General features: G+C 41.1%; 2 protein-coding genes across 2 annotated transcripts; both read left to right on the top strand.

Annotated features, from left to right (window-relative positions):
- Positions 1-120: 120 nt before the first annotated feature.
- Positions 121-8,833, top strand: lin7b (lin-7 homolog B, crumbs cell polarity complex component). Its single transcript, XM_022753698.1, has 6 exons — positions 121-519; positions 3,151-3,269; positions 3,972-4,043; positions 4,902-5,111; positions 7,077-7,240; positions 8,273-8,833. The coding sequence occupies exons 1-6, from the start codon at positions 444-446 to the stop codon at positions 8,292-8,294; spliced, it is 663 nt and encodes a 220-aa protein (XP_022609419.1). The 5' UTR covers positions 121-443; the 3' UTR covers positions 8,295-8,833.
- Positions 8,834-12,445: 3,612 nt separating this feature from the next.
- On the top strand, positions 12,446-17,102 carry LOC111227970 (protein phosphatase 1 regulatory subunit 35-like). The gene is made up of 6 exons (XM_022753728.1): positions 12,446-12,559; positions 14,188-14,387; positions 15,643-15,763; positions 16,281-16,408; positions 16,494-16,584; positions 16,693-17,102. Exons 2-6 carry the CDS (start codon positions 14,193-14,195, stop codon positions 16,995-16,997), a joined length of 840 nt encoding a protein of 279 aa, XP_022609449.1. The 5' UTR covers positions 12,446-12,559; positions 14,188-14,192; the 3' UTR covers positions 16,998-17,102.
- Positions 17,103-21,039: the final 3,937 nt, after the last annotated feature.

The following is a 21,039-nucleotide window of genomic DNA, read 5'->3' as shown; positions in this document are numbered from 1 at the left end:
TGCTGGACACATGAATTAGATTTTAATAAAAAAAAAAAAATTGTAATTTCACATTGACTAACTGCTTACTGCTGCTATATTACAGGTATTGAATGGTCCTTTAAAACAACATCAGATAAATGAAGTGTTCTTAGTCAGATCTTAGTCCTGATCAGGGAGCTGTATTCAAATCTGGTCTGTGTCTGGGTGTGAACAGCAGCGGCAGCAGTTTACTTTAAACCTACGTAGAAGATGCTGAAACGGCTCATTACAGAGTCACGCACTGGAGCTGGAGGGAGGCAGCTGCGTCAGGTTGTCCCGCCTGGTCCTCGGTCCAGCATCCCGACCTCGCTCAGTCCGACCGTCGCCTTCAGCCTGCGGACATGTTGTAGGAGATGGACCCCACATTGCTGTGAACCAGACTTCCTGCTCATATTCGCGGTTAATTAGCAGCGGAGCTCAACATGATGTCCTCTTACTACCACCCAGCCAAGGAGGCAGACATGGCGGCCATGACGGAGCCGCTCTGCCTGGAAAGAGGTAACGAGCCAGCCGAGCCTCGGCATAATTTGCTGCAAACAGAGCAGCTGGACGGTGAACCTGTTAGTGAAGGGGCCCAGCAGAGCCAGGTCCTCGTCCCGAATGAGCCGGTGCTGGTGGGAGTGACGGTGTTTGGTTGTAACTCACTGATGAAGTGACGTCAGTGTCGCAGTTATCACTGATGGATGCTACAGAGGGCTCGGCCTGTCGTACGACCATCGTTCGTGTCCGGCACGTTTCTCGTAGTAAACGTCATCAATCGCGGAGGCCGGTCAGAAACGGCGCTGTTGCCTTCCCGCCCCGCGTCGGACTGAGCTTTATGATGTGTCTACCTGTCTACCACAGTATGTCATCAATGAGCTGCTGGGCCGACACGTATGGCTACATCACTGTGACTTACCCATAGACTGTATATAAAAGGGCCTTACCAGCACGAGCTAATGTTATTACAGCCTTTAAAGCGGAAGCGGCAGGCGCGCGGTAAAGGCGGGGCGAAACGACTAGGTAACACCTGAGAGCTGTATAGAGCTCATAGAGCTTGACTTTTATGAACGAACTGATTGAATTTGTTTCATAAAGTAAACTCTCAGCTGATTTCATTGTCTTATGTGCTGAAAATTAAGGTACACGATTAACTGTAACGTGGCATTTGCATAAGTGCCCTATCAGACGCAGCCCAGCCTTATATCAAGGTAATGATATGAGGCATTTCTTTAAACGTGAATTTGCAGGTTTTCTGTCAACCTGCTTTTCTGAGCCACCACCCACAGCTTCCCTTGTGTTCGCTGCCGCTGCGATTACGCGACACAAGTATGGGAAGTCAACAGGGTCACATTTCGTCCCCATTTCCCAGGCATTTGACATATTAGTCGTAACTCAATACAGAGTACGCCAAATTCAGACTGGACGGAGTATTAGGGCCATATTGAGGAAAAAAGAAATCTGAAATTTCGAGAATAAAGTCATAAAGAATAAAATCATAATATTTCAAGAAAAATTGTCTTAATATAACAAGAATAAAGTTGTAATATTACGAGAATTAAAAATGTAAAACTTTGAGAGAAAAAAAACTAATTTTTAGGAATATTACATCAACCCATCAAACAGGAGAAAGGACAGTCGCTGGCAGCCTGAGCTGCTTCTGGCAGCTGCTGTTTGTCTGTCTTACAATGGAACAGACTCAGTTTCTTCAGTCTTTTTAATGTCCGGATGATGATAATGATGAGCCAAAAGGTGAAGTATCTCCTTATTTGTGACAGCTCTGCTAAAGTAGAACTTCACAGGATGGTCCACATTTTTTAATCCTCATTTTAAAGCTTCTGATATTTCCCATTTTTGTATTACAACAACATTTAACATAAACGTGCCACTTTACTTTTGTAATATTATGACTTTATACTTGTAATATTATGACTTTATTCTCGTAATCAGAATTAGAATACTTTATTGATCCCAGGGGGAAATTAGATTTGGTTACAGTTGGTCCCTCAGCAAAGAAAGAATAGATAAATAATAGATAAAGATAAAAAGATAAAGATAAAAAGAATCATAAAATACAAATAATATGTACTTTTTAAAAGAATAGAATATGTATGAGTATAAATTGCACTGTTCGAATAATTTACTAAGTATAAACAAATAAATTATGATGTATAAGTTATGATGTGACGTCAGACACCCTGAGGGACATGTTGTATAGCTTGATGGCCACAGGCAAGAATGACTTCCTGTGGTGCTCTGTGGTGCATCACAGCACACCATGGAGTGGTTGGGAGGTGTTGTCCAGCATGCTCTGTAGTTTAGACAGCATCCCCCTGTCTGAACCCACTGCCAGAGAGTCCAGCTCTAGCCCCACAATGTCACCAGCCTGCCAGATCAGTTTGTTGAGTCTGTTGACAGTATGCTAAAGTCCTATATTCTGACTTTATTCTCCGAATATTATGACTTTATTCTTGTAATATTACAACTTTATTCTAGAAAATTGGATTGTTTTTCCCTCAATGTGGCCCTAATACTCCCTTGTACAGACACTCGTTCTTGGGAGTTCGAACTTAACAAGTTCAACTCAGAAATCCAACAGCAGCATTCTTCCTAGCCAGTCAGATCTGCACAGGTTACACTTTAACACACCTGTACCTGACTGTGCTGTGACAAATGAATGTGCTTTTGTCAACTGTCCAACAAATCATGTTTTTATTTAGCTTCATCTTCTCAGACTAACTAGTAACAATAAATATTATATTTCCACTCAGAGACCAAATTTCCTCTTCCAAAAGGATTATTTTATCATATATGAACTGTACGGTGTCAATCAAAACTCAGGTTACAGACTAAAGTAGTTTGAGTGTTATTTCCTCTTGGTATGTACCAGGTTTGGACTCTGAACATATTGAGTATTTAGATTATTAGTATTGACTGTTTAGAGTATTGAGTATTGCAGACTTTGAGGCCACAGAGTGGAGGACACACTATAACACTATAATACATAACACTATAATACAGTGTTAGTCCACAGGCTAACAGGACCTGATTCTCTGGTCTGACCCCGGTACATGAACCAGTCTGCTGAGCCCCAAAACCTCCAGGCTGTCTCTTCACTGTTTTTCAGTATACGGGTGTTTTGTGTGTCAGATGTGTGCAGGGTGATCGAGCTGCTGGACCGTCTGCAGCGGAGCGGTGAGCTGCCTCCTCCCAAACTGCAGGCCCTGCAGAGAGTCCTCCAGAGCAAATTTTGTGCAGCCATCAGAGAGGTAATGTACAGCAGGGTGTAGTTCTGGGGAGAGGTGTGGGTGTACAGCAGGGTGTAGGTCTGGGGACAAGTATGGCTGTACAGCAGGGTGTAGGTCTGGGGTCAGGTACGGGTGTAAAGCAGGGTGTAGGTCTGGGGTCAGGTACGGGTGTAAAGCAGGGTGTAGGTCTGGGGTCAGGTACGGGTGTAAAGCAGGGTGTAGGTCTGGGGACAGGTACAGGTGTACAGAAGGGTGTAGGTCTTGGGACAGGTACAGGTGTACAGCAGAGGCTTCATTAAATCAGCTGGGAATTCTAAGTCCAAAACCACAGAGGGGACATAGACTGTGTCAGCTGATCAGAAACAAACACAAACTAAACTACAAATACAACAACACAGGTCAATTAGTCTGACAGTTTAAATACTTCAACCATTCACCAACACACGAATCTATTCTTCAGGGAAAACAGACAGTGGCTGCTAGACAGACTGAGGTGTCACTTCCTGTGTTTAACTGCTCCACCTTAACCTGACTTAAAATTCATTTATTGAAATAATGACTTCATTAATTATTAATGAACTGAACTTGACCTTTGACCTCTTTATTAACCTCATGTATCCTGATGATTCAGTCACATAAAGGCCTGTTGTATTGATGTTTATGAAGTCGGCCTGTGTGTGTCCATCTCTTTCCTCCACTGACATGTGGCCCGTTTTCCTCCAGGTGTACGAACAGCTGTATGACACTCTGGACATTGTTGGAGGACCAGAGGTACGAGCGCAGGCCACAGCCAAGGTATGAATAACTACAGTCCTGTACTCCAGACACTGTGAAGGAGGGAGATCTCAGACTGTGTGGGGGGTCTTCCACAGATCTGAGGGTGTGGTGATCAGTCAATACGCACTCAGCCAATCAGTGTGGCTCATTGTTGTCCGGTGCAGAGAGACAATGTGAACACAGTAAATCACAGGAGGTGTGACCTTCTCCAGTCAATGAGACTGAAACAGATAAAGGACATATTCATATTTTTACTGACATACTGTTTGTCTGCTGTGGTCCGTCCACCTGTAACTCCACCTGGTCTAACTCACACCACTTAATATACTTCTGCAAAAGACAAGGACTGTGGGTTTTCTCCTCCATCACCTCCACAGGGAGCACATTGTCTTTTAATAGTCAGGATGATTATTGTTCATGTGAACACCTCACTCTTCTTTAGACAGATTTTAAAAATGTGAACCAGCAGAGAGACACGTTGCACCACAAACAGACCTGGTCTCTTGTTCATGCTTTTTTCAAGACAAGATCAACCTTTTTGGGAAGACCTGGTCTCTTCTCAGTGAAACCTCTAAACACGACTTCCACCAAAATATCAACAACTGTCTTTGTGCTGCCTCATGGAGAACCTGGTTCTCTGCACCAGGCTCCAAAAAACAGACAGAGACCATGTGAACCTCAAGGTTTCAGTCCTGAACACATAAATACAGGAAACAATTGTGTTTGGGCTAGCGGTAGCTCTGAGGGTTTGGCATACCAACCTGCTGCTAGAGCTGTGCAGACATGATTCATTCTGTTCAAACCATTTTACAGTGCTCAGCTGAGCTTTATGTGATTAATTCATCACCAGTGATCTTCTGTTTCCCTCCTGACCAGGCCACGGTGGCAGCCTTTGCAGCCAGCGAGGGCCACGCCCACCCAAGAGTGGTGGAGCTGCCCAAGACAGAAGAGGGTCTGGGCTTTAACATCATGGGAGGCAAAGAGCAGAACTCCCCCATCTACATCTCCAGAGTGATCCCCGGGGGGGTGGCAGACCGCCAAGGAGGACTGAAGAGAGGAGACCAGTTGCTGTCAGTCAATGGCGTGGTAAGAAGCTCAGGTCCATGATCCACTACTGAGAGGAGCTGTACTCTGTTAGTGACACACTGAAATATGTCTGGCATGTTACATGTGTTGTACATATGTCTTCATACAGGTGAATATCCATACTCTGACATACAAATACTGAAGGTTCTAGATGATTCATGTTAATGACTAAGGGAAAATATACAGAACTGATCAGCAGCTCCACAACCTCCTCTGGTTGACAGTGTCAGGTGTGTTGGAGCTGTGACCTCAGTCAGCAGTAACCTGCTCCTCTGTGTCTGCAGAGACTCAGAGCTGGACCAGCAGCCGGAGAGCAGCTCCAGCTGGTGTGAGCTGCAGATGTTGTGACAGTTCCAGTCTCTGTTATGTGTAGAAGACAATGTTGAAGTAACACCTGGCAGTTGACTGGTTGACTTCAATGAAGAGACACAGACAACTCTGATGTCCATTCACTGACTTTGCTTACAAGCACTTCAGGATCTGAGGGATACAACCCCACTCTCAATAAAACGATTCAATGTAAACGAAAACCATAATCAAAGGAAATTAAAAATACGAACTGTAAATAAATATGGCCAACGTTATAACTTTAATCAGGATCAAAAATATTTATTATTTATTATAAATGATATAAAGACACTACTGAAAAGATGAATTAATACACATAGATAATCATTCTGTTAGTCAACATAATTACCTTCTCTGTCAGATAGGATCTCCATTAATATATTAATATTTTCAGATTTTCATTTAACAGTCACACACTCAACTGGGGAAATACAAGCCTAGTCTGACTTGTTCCCTTGGTAATAGACTTTATATGGTTTTATTGTTACCTTGGTAACCTAGCAATAAATATAAAACCAAAAATAACATCATAAAAATATAAAAATCACACAAATATGTACACTTTACAATGAACAAATAAAGATAAAATTACTGACATAATTCAATTCTATATCACAAGACTTTGCTATTACATCAAGCTCAAATGATGTTTTCAATGTAACACGCTAGAGACACATACATACATATACAGTCCAGTCCATGCAGCCCTTCAGGGCAGAGCTGTTAATCATTATTCAGTATAATTGTTTATTGTCTTATATGACAAAAGAACTGAAGATGTTGCTGCAGCTCATCTACAGTGGAGATATTTTAGCATGATGTCTTGTGATCTAAATGTTCGGTTGAGTTATTCACAGAAATGAGAGGAAGAAGCTAAAACAGCTCCAAACAAGTGCATCAGTCAGGAGTGTGTGACAGGACCAGGACCAGCTGTGACTCAGGTCGTCACAGGGTTGGTGGTTTGGTTGCCAGCTCCTGACCAAGCTGCTGCAGCAGTAGCAACAGCTGTGTTGTGTGAATGGAGGAGTGAGAAGCAGATTTTAAAGCTGTGTATAAATGCACACATTTACCACATTCAAACAGAGTCACTTCATGTGTCTTAGGTGGATTGTCTGAATCATTCAAGGTGGATTGAGATTAGACTGAACCACCTCTGGAGGAGGTTTTAGACTCATCCTGTCCAGATGTTGAAATGTATGACAGCATTCAGCCTGTCCTCTGTCAGAAAGGCCACTCCACTGATTTCAACATGTACAATCATACAGCATTTATCTGAGATCAGATCAGTGGAACCACTGAATAGTCATGTGTCTGGTATCTGCACTTTATCCAGGTACCAGACATTTGAAATCACAAAGACCACATTTATGTAGGTCTGTTCTCAGAACAGTCAGCTTGTCAGTGATTGGTCATTTCGAAAGTCAATCAAAAGATGTTTTCCTGATGTAAAATGCAACTTTTGAATAAGAGAGAAAGCCAGACTTTAACTGAACACAAACCTGTAGAGCTGAGCTTCAGCTGACTGTAGGTGTCTTCATCAGTGAGAGGAACCAGTGTAGTGATGGGCCCCTCTTAGCATGTGATCTCAGACTCTTGTTGTGTGTTGGTGTCCTGCAGAGTGTCGAGGGGGAGCACCATGAGAAGGCCGTGGAGCTGCTGAAGGCCGCCCAGGGTTCAGTCAAACTGGTGGTCCGGTACACCCCAAAGGTCCTGGAGGAGATGGAGGCTCGCTTTGAGAAGATGAGGAGCGCCCGGAGACGACAGCAGCACACCAGCTACTCGTGAGACTGATCATTAGTTTGCAACCAGTCACCTGTTCATATATGTACAGCAGGTCCCACATCCATACTACGGACTAACTCTGTATGTTCTACATCCTCATCATCATAATCGTATTTGCAAAGAATCAACATACATTTCAGGTAATACGCTGACTGTAGATAAGTACCTTATGCAACCCCACATTAGATAACCTGAACTATGACTTTAAAGTGGTGCGATTGCAGTTACATGTGCTTATGTATTGAAAACCCTCCCAGCATGCACTGGGGCAACAGATTGATGGACATAAGCCAGACTTTGATCACTGTTAAACATCAGACAACTGACGATGATGCTGGTGCATGGTGACATTCTACTCAACAAACATACAAGAAACTTTTGAATGATCGGAAATCTGTGAAATTAAGCATTTCTTAAAGCATTAGTTAGTGTTAGCTAAAACCTATCAGTGCTTAGTAGTGCTAAAAGCACTAGTGCATTTAAAGCTGCATGAAAAGAAGCATTTTTACCAGATACAGATCACATGTTAATCACTGGGGGAAATAGGTCCTAAATTACCAGCTGCTGGGAATCTGTGTTAGTCCTGTAACACACATTAGTCCAGTGATCTTATTTTGGACTGCAGACTTTGATAATGAATGGATGCTCTCCTCATGGCATCTCTGGCATTTTAAAGCAGGCAATACACTAACCTTCTTCATCACATTGTCACCTTCTGACACAAATATCACCAACAACAGGACCAGGTCAAAACCTATGGCTGTACTGTGTGTGGTCAGTGTGTCACATTGAGGACAGAGTTGAAAACTGTTGTACTGATGGAAGCAACTGCATACGAACACCCTCTGATCATGTGACAGAAGCCAGTTCATTTTGAAAGAGTAACAGCCAATGGGTACACCCCAACACTCAGTCAGTCAGGCAGTCAGTCAGGATCAGTGTGATGACACATGTACACTGTTGTGACCATGTCTCTTGGTAGTTTTCATTGTGGACTCTGACAGCAGGATTCTGTGTCTCTCCTCCTGCAGGTCTCTGGAGTCCAGGGGCTAGCTGATCCAATGCCTGCGTCCACCTCATTGTCCAACCCTCCTGACTCCTCTGTTCCTCTGGGAGGAAGACTGTAGATGAGAAGCAAAAAACCAAAGTAGCCTACCAACACCTGTTACCTGAGATTCTCCATGAAGCTGCGGTTTAGATTCTCTCCCTCCTCTCCCTGTCTCTTAGAGAACGCTGAGTGAGCTTGTTGTCATGCCTGTAATACACCGTCCCAGTGTGAAGTCATCCTCAGCATCCTGTTGTATAAGGGCAACACAATGATCCCTTCAGTGTGTGTCTTAACTAGAAGCCAGTGTTGTTTTACTGTGTGGACACTGCAGTCCTCAACAGTGTCTGCAGTTAGACCTCAGTAGCAGAGGAAACCTACAGCCTTCACCATCATTAACTCCATCAGACGTCCCAGCTAGAGGGCTAACCATTAGCATCATGAAGACCTCCCCTGGAACCAGTATCATGTTAGTCAAAGACTTGTTTTGTATTCTTTAATTTGTGACCTGTAATCGTTTAGTTACATAATTATTCATCAAATAAAGTCTGACTGTGTAAACTGAATACTGCCTCCCCCCTCCCATACACACAGCTGAAGTTTGCTTTCTCATAAACAAGGAAAGATCTCTGTTAATATTTATAATAACACAGTAGCCATGACAACAAGGGTCTAAAGAACTTTTTTTATTCCTCCATGCCAGCGACAGTCAGACCTGGAGGCATATTTTTTTCGTGTTGTTCGTCTGTCCCATTCTCCTGGACACGATATCTCAGTAAGGTCTTAATGAAACTTCTTCAAATTTGGCACAAACATTCACTAGGACTCAAGGATGAACTAATTTGATTTTGGTGGCTAAAGGTCAAAGGTCAAGGTCACAGTGACTTCACAAAACATGATTTTGGACTTGTGAAAACAATATCTCAACAATTCCTCAAAAGAACTTCAAATTTGGCACAAACATCCACTTGGAGAGGGAATTCCATTACTCACAAAACATGTTTTTGGCCATAACTCACAAATTCATACACTAATTATAATTACACAATTTAACTCAAATGTCTATAAGGATAAAATGAAGTGATGACATTTTATATCCAAATGGTCAAAGGTCAACTTCACTCTAACTCTGTATCTATTAATTAGTAATTATTAATTGCTTATTTGTTGGCTGATCAACCACAGATTTATTCAGGAGAAGAAATCCTATAATCACAATATCAGCCGACTAAAATGTAGATAGATAGATAGATAGATACTTTATCCCCCATGGAAAATCCATGAGTCCATTTGCTCATTGTTGATAATAATAAAAAGTTAATAATAAATAAACAATAATAATAATTAAATTAGTCCACTTCCTTTGGCTGAGGTGTTGTATAGCCTGATGGCAGTGGGAACAAAGGATCTCCTGAACAGTGAGATGAGACGTTTGAGTTCTTGTCACTCCATTCACTGAAGGCCATCGTCAGATCCCTGTACTCCTCTTCCTCCCCGTTCCTGATACGCACCACAATAGCTGTGTCATCTGAGTATTTCTGGATGTGGCAGGACTCAGGAACGGAGCAGAACAGTCTCCTGTGGAGCCCCAGTGCTGCTCATCACTGTCCCTGAGACACAGTTACCCAGCCTGACATACTGTGGTCGTCTTGTCAGGTAATCCACAATCCAGGATGTGAAGCAGGGATCCACCCCCATCCCTTCCAATTTGTCTTTAGGGATGGGGGGTTGGATGGTGTTAAATGCACTTGAAAAATCAAAGAACATAATCCTCATGTAACCACCTGGCTCATCCAAGTAAGAATGGGCCAGGTGGAGCTTGTAAAGGACGGCATCATCCACTCCAATATGTTCTTTGTAGGCGAGCTGCAGGGGGTCTAGTGCAGGTTCAACCTGTGGCCTCAGAAGGTGGAGAAGCAGCCGCGCCAGGTCTTCATGATGTGTGATGTGGGGGCCACCAGTCTGTAGTCATTTATCTCAGCCGGTCGTCCTACTTTAGGTAGCAGAACAAGACATGTTTTCCACAGGACCGGGACCCTCCCTGTTTGTAGGCTTAAGTTAAAGATCCTCTGAAGAAGCTCAGCCAGCTGGGCTGCACAGTCCTTTAACAGCCTCGGACGCACACCATCTGGGCCTGTTGCCTTTCCAGGACGTAGCCTCTTGAACTCCACCCTCACCTCCTCCGCTGTAAAGGACAGGAGACCTGACCCCAGTGTGGAGGGAGTTGCAGCTGCAGTGTCAGGTTGTGGAGGAGATGCTGTAGGAGAAGCTGCAGCTGAAGCAGTGGGAGAGAGAACCGGTGAGGCTGTGTCACACCTGTTGTAGAACAGGTTGAACTCATTGGCCTTGTCCACATCACCTGATGTTGCCTGGCTGTTCTTCTCTTTATAGCCAGTGATGGTCCTCATCCTCTTCCACACCTCTCTGGTGTTGTTGTGCTGCAGCTTCCTCTCCACGTTCTTGTTGTAGTCCTCCTTCTCCTACTTTAATCTCCTCTTCAGCTCATGTTGCACACACCTGAGCTTCTCCCTGTCTCCATCCCTGAAGGCCTCCTTTTTCTGCTTGAGGAGGGTCTTGGTGTTACTGGTGATCCAGGGTTTGTTGTTTGGAAAGCAGTGTACAGTCCTTGCTGGTATTACAGTGCCCATACAGAAGTTAATGTAGTCTGTGGTACATTCAACTATTCTATCAAGGTCAGGGTCCTTGCTGCTAACATTTTCCTGTGACTCCAACAGGACATTCCAATCTGTGCACTCAAAACAGTCTTTTAGAGACTCACTGGCCTCCGGGGTTCAGTTCCTGAATGAGCAGGTGGTTGCAGCCTGCCTCAGTACACAGGGCTTGTAGGAAGGCTGAAGAAAAACCAGATTATGATCTGATCTGCCAACTTATTTACATGAAAAAAATAGAAATAAAATAAAGAAAACACAAAAGAAAACACTAAAGCATAATCAAGCAGTCAAATTGCATAAGTATATTTGATATTTCCAGAAGATCTGTAGTGTCTGAATAATCTGGTTAATCTCTTCAGTGTTTGTGTCCACAGCTCAAAGATAGTTTTACATAAGAAAAAATAGAAAGGGTAATAGAGTATGTATGTGTGTGTTTTCATGTCACCTCAGTTTTTTTTTCCCAGGTCATTATACAAACAAAAACAAGTCTTATTTCAGTTTTTCTTGTATTTTGTTTTGGACTGTTCCTGCAGCTCAGCATTTAATCACTATAATCATCCATCATAATACAAACACATCAGTTACAGCTCAGAGGGAAATCAGGGGAATGAAACAATTAACAGACTGGAAACATCTTTGATAAAACAGGACAACATGCTCATGAAAAATAGGATAATGTTCTCTTAAGTAGAAGGTTAAGAAAAAGTTAACCATCATCATGGACATCGTGTCAGGTTGCATGGAACTAATGAGGGCCATGAAACTTCAATCCAATCCAACAAAGGTTTATTCTCAAATAATTGTTTCAAACATGCTGGTTCTGAAAGGACACTAATAAAGAGTAAGGATTAAATTCAACACAACAAATCAACGTAGTCTCATTATGTATGTCTTAAATAAATAAGGATAAATAAAGTCCTTTGAGACTAACATAGAAAATTATAAGAACTAAAGAGTAACAAACTTCTCCTACCAGAAACTGCTGCCCCATGTGATGGTGAAAAAGAGTGAAGGAGTGGAGTGAAGCCCTAAAAATAACCTTATTATTGTCCAGGTGAACTCAGTCAGGTAAATGAGGGGCGGAGGGTGAAAACAAGAGCCAATCAGTGATGAGAAAAGGAAAAGTGAGATAGGTGAAGAAAGGAGGAGGAAAATGAAAGAAAATAGGGCTCTTTACTACAATTTTCAGTCATTAGCCTATTATCCAACAGGTAAACATCACCTGGTTAAACAGGAGTCAGTGTCAGTGCAGTGTTTTACAGACCTACTCAGTGTAACAGTTTATTATCTCCTCCCAGAGGAACTGGATAAATGAATCAAATTGAACTGTGTTTATTTAAATTTAAAAGAAGAAGTAACTGACTCTAACTGTGGTCCACAGTCCAAAACAGCAGGCGGCGGTAACGACTTTAACGCTGGTTGTCACCCGCTACTAAAGAAGAAGAAGAAGGAGGAGGAAGCGGAAGTGCCTGAACAAGGAGGCGAGTTTAAAAGAGAAACGGATGATTTCCATTAAACGCTGTGATAATAAAAACGTCTCCATTATCCGCAGAGAGAGAGCGAGAGAGAGGGTGGTCTCTGACCGGACAGGTGACACACAGGTAATGTTGTGATACCCTGACCGGGTGTCAGTTTATGATTCCTCCGTTAGTTTCCAGAGCTGTGCTGTTCCCGCTCCTGTGTTGTTACTAATTTCTCTACGGTTTCATGTTACGGGATTTTCCCGGTTAGGTAAAGTCAGGTGTTTCATGTCCGGGTCACTCAGCCAGTGCAAACGCTCTGACCCGTGAACACTGTGAAGATCCCGTCAAACAAGGAAATACCAGCACATTTCTTCAATGTTGGCGGCTTCCAAGCGCCAATGACAAACGGTCTACTTGGAAAGAGTAGAGTTTTATGGTTGTAAAATGTCTTTCACTGTTGTAAATACCTCAATACTGGGGCAGATAGGCAAAACATTTGTGCATTTTATGACTACAGCATGAAAGTTTCAGTTTATAATCTACAAACCCCAAGGTTTTATTTCAGACATGGAGGCAATTTGTATTTTACATCTGGTAACCTTGAGTAGTAAATGACCTCAGCATTGCCTTTTTCCACTTTTTGCCCCATTTCTCCATTATAATCATGTATATCTTATAAATATGCGTATTTTTTGCTAGAGACGTTTACGGATGTATACAGTGATATAATGATGTGGCTTTATGGTCACTCTAAAGCCCGTGGAGAAGTAAATTAGTTCTTAGAAGGTTGAACCAACTCTGAACTGGCACTGGGTTTGCGTCGGTTGAAAGGGGGTATCAGCAGAAACCTTTGACTCACGACCATGTCAGTATTTACTCAGTAGAAACCATAGTCTGTTAATAAAGATGGATGTAGCCTCTGTGACGTCACCCACAGGTTTTTGATGAGCGGATTTGAAGCTCAGAGTGAGTTGCTGTACTGTTGACATCTCGACAGTGACTGACTCTGCCAACTCCCAGCCAAAAATGGACAAAGAGGTGGGTGTATGTGGAGCTTAGACTTCAGTGCACACCTGTCACTCGGAGAGGCCACGCGCAATTATACATAGCTTTGAGCCTTAATAAAATGTAAACAGGTGAGTTATATAACAGTTGTCAAGAAGGAGGAAATTAGCTCTAGAGACCAAAACTGTTTGTTTTGTTCCAGGCTGTAAACATGTTTACTTCTGTGGTAAAGTTGGACATTTTAACATGGGAGTCTTTGGGGATTGACTCACTGTTGGAGCAAGACTTTAGTGGTCATTAGAGGACCTGCAGATTTTGGTACTTCAGTGTTGGCTTAATTTTTCAGCCTTGGAGGTTGCCGCTTGGTAGGAACCCAGTGAGGCGAAGCCGTGGCAGTGTTTAGCAGTTAGCAGCTGGAGGACAGTTTAACTGAGGCTCGCTGTCCGCTCTTACCTGGGTAACTAGTTAGCCTCGGTCAGTACCTTTTTATTTATTTATTTATAATTGTTTTTTTAAAAATATATTTACTTTATATGTCCTCTCTTTGATATATAGATGAACTTAAATGTTGATAATGTAGTGTGTGTATGTGGCTCTCTGGTGCTGTGATCCTACAGCATCTGATAAAAGGTGTTTGTGTTAATTATATTCAGCTGTGATGGTAATGGTTCTTTCAGCAGAGACCCATTTGTTATTAACAAATGTAAATGTTCTTTAAGCAGCATTGCATTAAAAACATGTCTCATTTCTGTTTTTTCCAGTCAGGATGAGTTCCTCCTCCTTCCCCTCTCCTCCCCCCTCTCCTCACCCTGCACCCCTCCCTTTCGCATCCTCCTCCTCTTCTCTGACTGGCTGTCCTGAACTCGACCTGTCTGTCACACTCAGCTTCACCCCCAAGACCAGCCAAACACAGCTGAAGCCCTGCCTCCAAGGACAGACAAGAAGAAAGAGGGACACACAGGTGATGATGTCATCCTGTAGTCCCGAGGCCTGTACTACAAAGCAGGATCTGAGGTTATTGTGGTAACTTCAGGTTTAACTCTGGCTTTTCAGTCCTACGATGGTGGTTCACTAGTTACTTGTTGTAAATCACCATGGTAACTGATGCTGAACTCCTAACCTGCTCCTATGCAAGTTAACTTCAGAGGACCAGATCAAAACCTGTCAACAGCCAAACTACTGACCAATCAGATACCTGGAAAAACGGAGTCATCATTCCTACAGGATCCTGACAGGAACAAGAGTTTACAATAAAGTGATCAATAACGATGATCAGTAGACATTTATATAAATCAGTGGAATCATTTGGCTGTTCCAGACCAGCATGTGTGCACTCTCTGTTTTAAAACAGAGCTTGCATGGAGGGTTTATCACACTAAATAAATATTTCATAACTATTATAGCTTCATTTTAATTGAACAAAGACTCTTTAATCTGACAGGATTCCTGACAGTGATGATGATTTTACTCTCTTCTTCATCACTGCAGCTCAGAATAACATGATCAGACTCTGTGATGATAACTGGAAATGAAACTAATCCTCTGATGTCTTTTAGTAGAAAAATTATCCACACACTGTTGAATATTTCCATGATTATAAATTTGATTTATAATTTTTATACATTTCAGTCAGACTGACTCATCAGACATCAACTACTTCTCTTTTCTTTCTCTCCTCTCTGCAGCAGAAACAGTCTGACATGAACTCTAACTGTTTTATCTGCTTCACATGTTCATAACATTGTTCACTGACTGAAGAGAAAATACTGAGTAAGAAACAATGATAATTCATGCACTTATTTACCATATATCCTTAGTCTGACTTAAATTATATTTTTAAATAATATTTTTTTATTCCAGTCATGTGATCATATTGTTTACATTTCACCTTGTTGAATGTCACTTGGTTATAACAGAACTCATCGGCAGGTATCAACGTGTCATATCATATTAAGAACTTCATTCATGGTTCATATGATGTTGCTCATAATTAACAACTCTTCCTCTTTCACATGAACGCGTCCGTAGCCAGATAGGAAAACCCAGGGTTAACTGAGCCAGTTGATAACCTGCTTCCTAGTACAGGTTATCCAGGACGGCCAATATTAGGTTTAGTTAACCCAGATAACTAAAAGTTATCCTGGGTATGTTGAGCATGCTTCGTGCAGGCGTGCGTGCGAGAGTATGATGATGATGTCATTCTGTGTCTCCTGAAGTTGTGTTTTGAAGAACCTGTGGTCGTCAAGGTAACACCGGAGCCTGATGTCCCAATGAGCAGAGATGCCCCACCTCAGCAGCCAATCAGAGGTCAGAGGAGAAGCAGAGGATGTCACCATGGTAACCACAATATGATCTATACACACATATATATATATATATATATATATATATATATATATATATATATATGTGTGTATATATGTTTCGATCTGAAAAATAACCCCAAAAATGTTTATACTTGAAATAGTTTCTGAAACAACAAACAATGAGCTATTGGAAATTTAATCAAGATCAACATGAAGAATTCAGTAGTGATTAAATTTCACAGTGAAGTATTTAGTCGTTTGTAAGATTGATATCGTCATGACAATTATTTGCTTCCATGACGTAAACAGTCATTTTTGTTAGCCATTTCACTGTATCCAGCTTTTTTAAACATGTAATAAAATGTGTTCTTGTAAAGTTTAAACCCTCTCTTCAGACACAGAACCATGTCTGATCAAACTGTCCTTCACATGAAACTGAGGATTGTTTCAGTAATGCCAGGTTTCCTGTTCTCTCAGTCAGACTGTCTCAGTGGTCACTGATAAATGTAATGATCAATAAAAGCAGATTGTTTTTTCCTCTCCTCTAGTTGGTGGAGCCCCCAGACAGTCAGTGGAGCCCACTGCTGCAGCAGCATCCAATCAAGATGTGGGCTGTCTAGGCAGGGCGGAGCTAAACACTACTCTCGCTCTGAAGGCAGAGCTTCAGTCGCTGCAGGTTTGCACTTTTTCTCAATAGGCTATAAATCATCACCAATCCATTAACAGCAGGTTACCGCGGTAACCTGTTTGTTGTCCTGTAGGGTGTGGAGTTTAACTCCGACAGGGCTGTTCAGGAGACTCTGCAGAGGTCAGAGAGGACCAAGAACCTTATCAACAGCAGAGCTACTGAAGGTAACACAAACAATTTCATTGTAATTTTTCCCATTTCAACTTTCTCATTATAACCTGGATCATTCCAAAATGAATTTACAAACAGTCTCTCTCTGTCTCTCTCTGCAGTAGTGAATGTCTCTCGCTCTCAGCTTCTCTTCACCTCACTGGTCAGTGTTGAAGTGCAGAAGGATCAGCTGATCAACCAAATATTACAGGACAGGCGGCCCCTGGCCATGCGACCCCGCTGCCACGACAGCAAGGCAGCAGATGGCCCCTCCCCCTTCCTCTTCATGTCCTCTGACCTGCTGAGACACAAGCCCCTCCCACCTGAGGAGGTGCTTGTCAACTATAAGCCCCACCCATTACCACGGCCCACCCTCTCGTCCTTTGACCTCTACAAACGACAGATAAGGTGGGAGGCCACGCCCTAACCCACCCTAAGGAGAGCTGTGATCGGCTGGAGATACTGAGTTCTTATTGGAAAGACTGTGTGATGACATTAATAATAATTATCTAATCAGTTTTTTAATTATTGAAATCTGTTTTTATTCTTGTAAAGTTTTGTTTTGAAAATAAAGTATTTTCAAACACTTTCACTCTGTGATGATGTCATGATGATGCTCTGCTCAGAACATCAGAGGGATTTCTTTCTGAGTGGTGCATTCCTGGGAATAATCACTTTGGATCTAAAATGAGCAGATCTGAAAATATGACTTCCCAAAAAAAAGTGGTCTCTTGCTTCAACTAGCCCACCATGTGGGGTAAGTTGAGCCACCTGTGGGTAAAATATAGGTTACCATTGACAATGCTGAAGTGAAGCTGAAGAATTTCACCTGCTATATCAAAGCAAGACAAATTCAACACAGAATAACTTCTTAAATGTTTTAATTAAACATAAAGTTTAGAACTTCAAAGACCAATTTTCATCAACAGCCTATTTCAAATTTTCAGAACAAAATCAAGTTCAAAATGAACAATATTAACAGAGTTTTTTTCAAACGTGTGTTATTTTTCAAGCAAGAATCACAATTCCTTGAATGTGAAAAATGTATTTGGTCTGCTAAAAAGTTCTGTGAACTCAAAAGTGCTTATCACTTCTTCTAAGGGCCTTTGAGGAAAATTGATGTCTCTTCAAAAGTGTGTGGTCACATGACCAATTTTGTCTATGGTTGCCTAGATACCAGGGGTGGCTCAACTTCCCCACAGGATGAAATCACCCTGCTCTCTCCTACGTGTCAGTTAAGATCAACAGAGTAACCACACTGTTAATGAGAACACCAGAACGTTTTGGGTTGAACTTCATCAAGTGGATAAAAACAGTAATAAATTGTAGGTAATTGTGAATGACAACCTCAGAGACGGATTCAACAACAAGGCTGTACCTTCTCTGCTCTGCTCTGTATTGTTATATAATTATTACTATAATATATGTTATTGTTATATGTTGTAATAATAATAATAATAATAATAATAATAATAATAAATATAGATATGGATAAAATTAATTATATTATATAAATTATTATACATACATACATATACATACATATTATATACTATAAAACAGAGGGATATCACTGCAGGGAGGTGAGTGTTTATGTTGGAAAAATTGTGATACTTTATGACTAGATAAACATAACTATCCTAAAGAGAAACTGTATTGTCCTGGAGTGAATTTTTCTTATTCTGACATTGTGTTTGTTTTCAAGACAGGAGTTGTCAGAGAGGAGCGGAGTGACCTTTTCTGTTCTTCCTAGCTACTGCACCCACACATTAGCTATGATAAGGCATGAATCAAGTCTCTATTGTGTGTATCTCATATCAGCAAAGATGTGAGGTTACTCTCATATGTTCTGTGTATAAATCCTGTGTGAATCCTGTGTGTAACTTGTTCCCTTGATGCAAGAATAAATATCCTACTCTTATAATTTTCAGACGTTGTTCCTGAGTTTATTTGATAATTTTCCTAACAGTTTATAATTATCAAGATGAAACAAAAAGCAAGAAAACTATCAATGTTTGGGAACATGGAGCAGGTGGAGAGATATGATTGGTATGTTAGGTTTATGTTCAGGTCCTAGGTGGATATATTAGCTGTCTCTTTTTGACACCCTGAGGGCTATGGGCTGTATAACTGCCCCAAAAGTTAAACTTTGTCAATAAGAACATTGGAATATGGAAAACCAGAAGGATTATGGTTATTAATGCAACGTTACAACCTTAAGGATATGAATATATAAAGAGGGAAACAATATATAAATGTATAGAAGATTCCTCTTAAATTGGACTTTACATTACTGTACCATATGCAATTTATTATCTGAGACAAAAATATTCTGATTTACTCACCCTTTGTGTTTCGTGTCTTTGTGGGACTTTAGAATTCCTAAAGCTGAAATAATGTCTGAATATTTTCAATATATTGTGAAATGGTCTAAGAAGAATTTGGAGCATCAAAACAAGGAGGATGTAAATAAAACCCCACACTATAGAATACATTAAAGAAACCTTTCAATATCAAATGAGGATTGGCTAGATGTGTGTAAATTCCAGTAATACACCAACTCTTACGTGTGGTGGATGGGGTTGGGTGGAAATGTATTATTTGTTTCTTTATTACACCAAAGCAGAAAACACATTTTACCGGAGGGGATGCCAAGTGTTGGAGACTATTGATTTCAGGAAGCAAACCACTGGCATATATTTTGGGACTGTCCAGTGATTAGACCCTTCTGGGCTGCTATTCACATAGCACTAAAAAGTACATTTGACATTGATCTGCCCTTGCAATTTTCCACACTATTTTTAGGAGATGTTGATTTTCAGGCAAGATGATCAGATGAATATATGTTTCATATTTTGATTTCTGCTTGTAAAAAAGGGCTCACAAGGCATTGGTTACTTCCTGAACCCTCAATGATACAGGGGTGGCTAGATAAAAAAATTACGTTTTCTCTCTGTCTGAAGAAAACTGAATTTATTAAACTGTGTAACAAGTGGATAAAATATGTATTAAGGCCCTTAAGGGCAGATTTTGTGGAAGTATTGGATGGTTGACCCTGTAATGTTATTTTACTCTGACCTCATTGTTTATTTTATTTTATTTTGTTTTATTAGGCTATATAATCTTCCAGATCCTCCTCAGACATAGTTTCCATTGTCCTTGTGTGCACACTTTATCTCTCCCAAACTGTACAAAGTTCTTAAATTTTAAAATTTTAAAAATGTGGATGGCATAGGAAATATAAACTGCTGCCCCAAAATAAAGAATTGAAAATAAACAAAACAAAGAGGATGTTAAAAACCAATAGTATCAGTATTGTATCAGATGTTAGTAGAGAAGTAAAACAGACAGTTCTCACAACACAGATCAGACAAGAAAGGAAAGAGGAATAGACTAAAAGATTTTAATTGGCAGAAACTCCTGTTTCGGTCTATTACATATAGGCTATATACTGTATAGGCGCTGTAGAACACAGAGGTTCAGGAGATCCTTTGTTCCCACTGCCATCAGGCTATACAACAACTCAACCAAAGGAAGTGGACTAATTTAATTATTAATTTGAATTAAATTAAATTATCATTGTATATTATTTATCATAAACAATGTGTCATGTCCTTTTGTTGTTTCGGTTTGGTTTGGTTTTGTGTGTCACAGTTGTGTTGATTATGAATTAGTGATGTGTTATAATATTAAGCATGTAGAGAAGAACCTTCTGATCTTGGTGACATTGATTTCTCTAATCAAGACCAAACTGTGAAATTGTCATGATTTACCCTGAGACTATTACTGTTGGCTTTTGGACTCTTTATGTTTGGACCTTTAGTTGATTTCCTGTTTTTATTTTGAAATCCCTTATGTGTGTCATGGTTATTTTACTTCCTGTCTTTGTCCTGTTTCCCTCCTTTGTGATTGTCTGCCCTGTCCTAATATGTTTCACCTGTGTTAAATCACCATCGCCTCCCTTGTGTGTATGTAGTCTCTGTGCTCCCTGTTGTGTGGGTCAGTTCGTCTGTTCAGTTTGGATTTGTGATGTGTCCCTGAGTCTCTTGCACCTGTGCTCCTATTGTTTTTGGATTTTCTTAATAGTAATGTCAATAGTAAGTGGGAAAATGACGAAGACACTATTGGTGTCATTTTAGCTGGTGCAGAATGCATTGGTCAGTGGAAAGACAGGGCTTGCATGTACAGATGAGCAGCGCAGGTGGAACTCAGGGACGTCAAAGAATCTTCGAAAGGCTATGACAAGCTGTCTCTCTGTTGTGAGAGAACGTGGCTGTGTGCCATTTGTGTTCAGCAGGGTACAGATATTGGTCCTCCTGCTGTTCATATTAGCCTGTTGAACTGACTTTCAATTGTGTACCGCTGTTTTGGTAAGTATTTGCTTGTGTTGAGCTGACAGACTAAGCTAACAGGTGTTTATTGGAATGCTATTAAGGAGGGCAGTGCTCCCGCCGCCATTCCTTTTGTAT

Source organism: Seriola dumerili, unplaced genomic scaffold, assembly GCF_002260705.1.
Source record: "Seriola dumerili isolate Sdu_G_001 unplaced genomic scaffold, Sdu_1.0 BDQW01000192.1, whole genome shotgun sequence".
NCBI classification, from domain to species: Eukaryota; Metazoa; Chordata; class Actinopteri; order Carangiformes; family Carangidae; genus Seriola; species Seriola dumerili.
This window is presented reverse-complemented; position numbering and strand designations above follow the sequence as displayed.

Coding starts and splice junctions, on each gene's coding strand:
- lin7b (XM_022753698.1), top strand. CDS start 444: ATGATGTCCTCTTACTACCACCCAGCCAAGGAGGCAGACATGGCGGCC. Junction 520..3,150: donor GCCGCTCTGCCTGGAAAGAG/GTAACGAGCCAG, acceptor TTTGTGTGTCAG/ATGTGTGCAGGGTGATCGAG. Junction 3,270..3,971: donor TTTGTGCAGCCATCAGAGAG/GTAATGTACAGC, acceptor GTTTTCCTCCAG/GTGTACGAACAGCTGTATGA.
- LOC111227970 (XM_022753728.1), top strand. CDS start 14,193: ATGAGTTCCTCCTCCTTCCCCTCTCCTCCCCCCTCTCCTCACCCTGCA. Junction 14,388..15,642: donor GAAGAAAGAGGGACACACAG/GTGATGATGTCA, acceptor TGTCTCCTGAAG/TTGTGTTTTGAAGAACCTGT. Junction 16,585..16,692: donor CAACAGCAGAGCTACTGAAG/GTAACACAAACA, acceptor CTCTCTCTGCAG/TAGTGAATGTCTCTCGCTCT.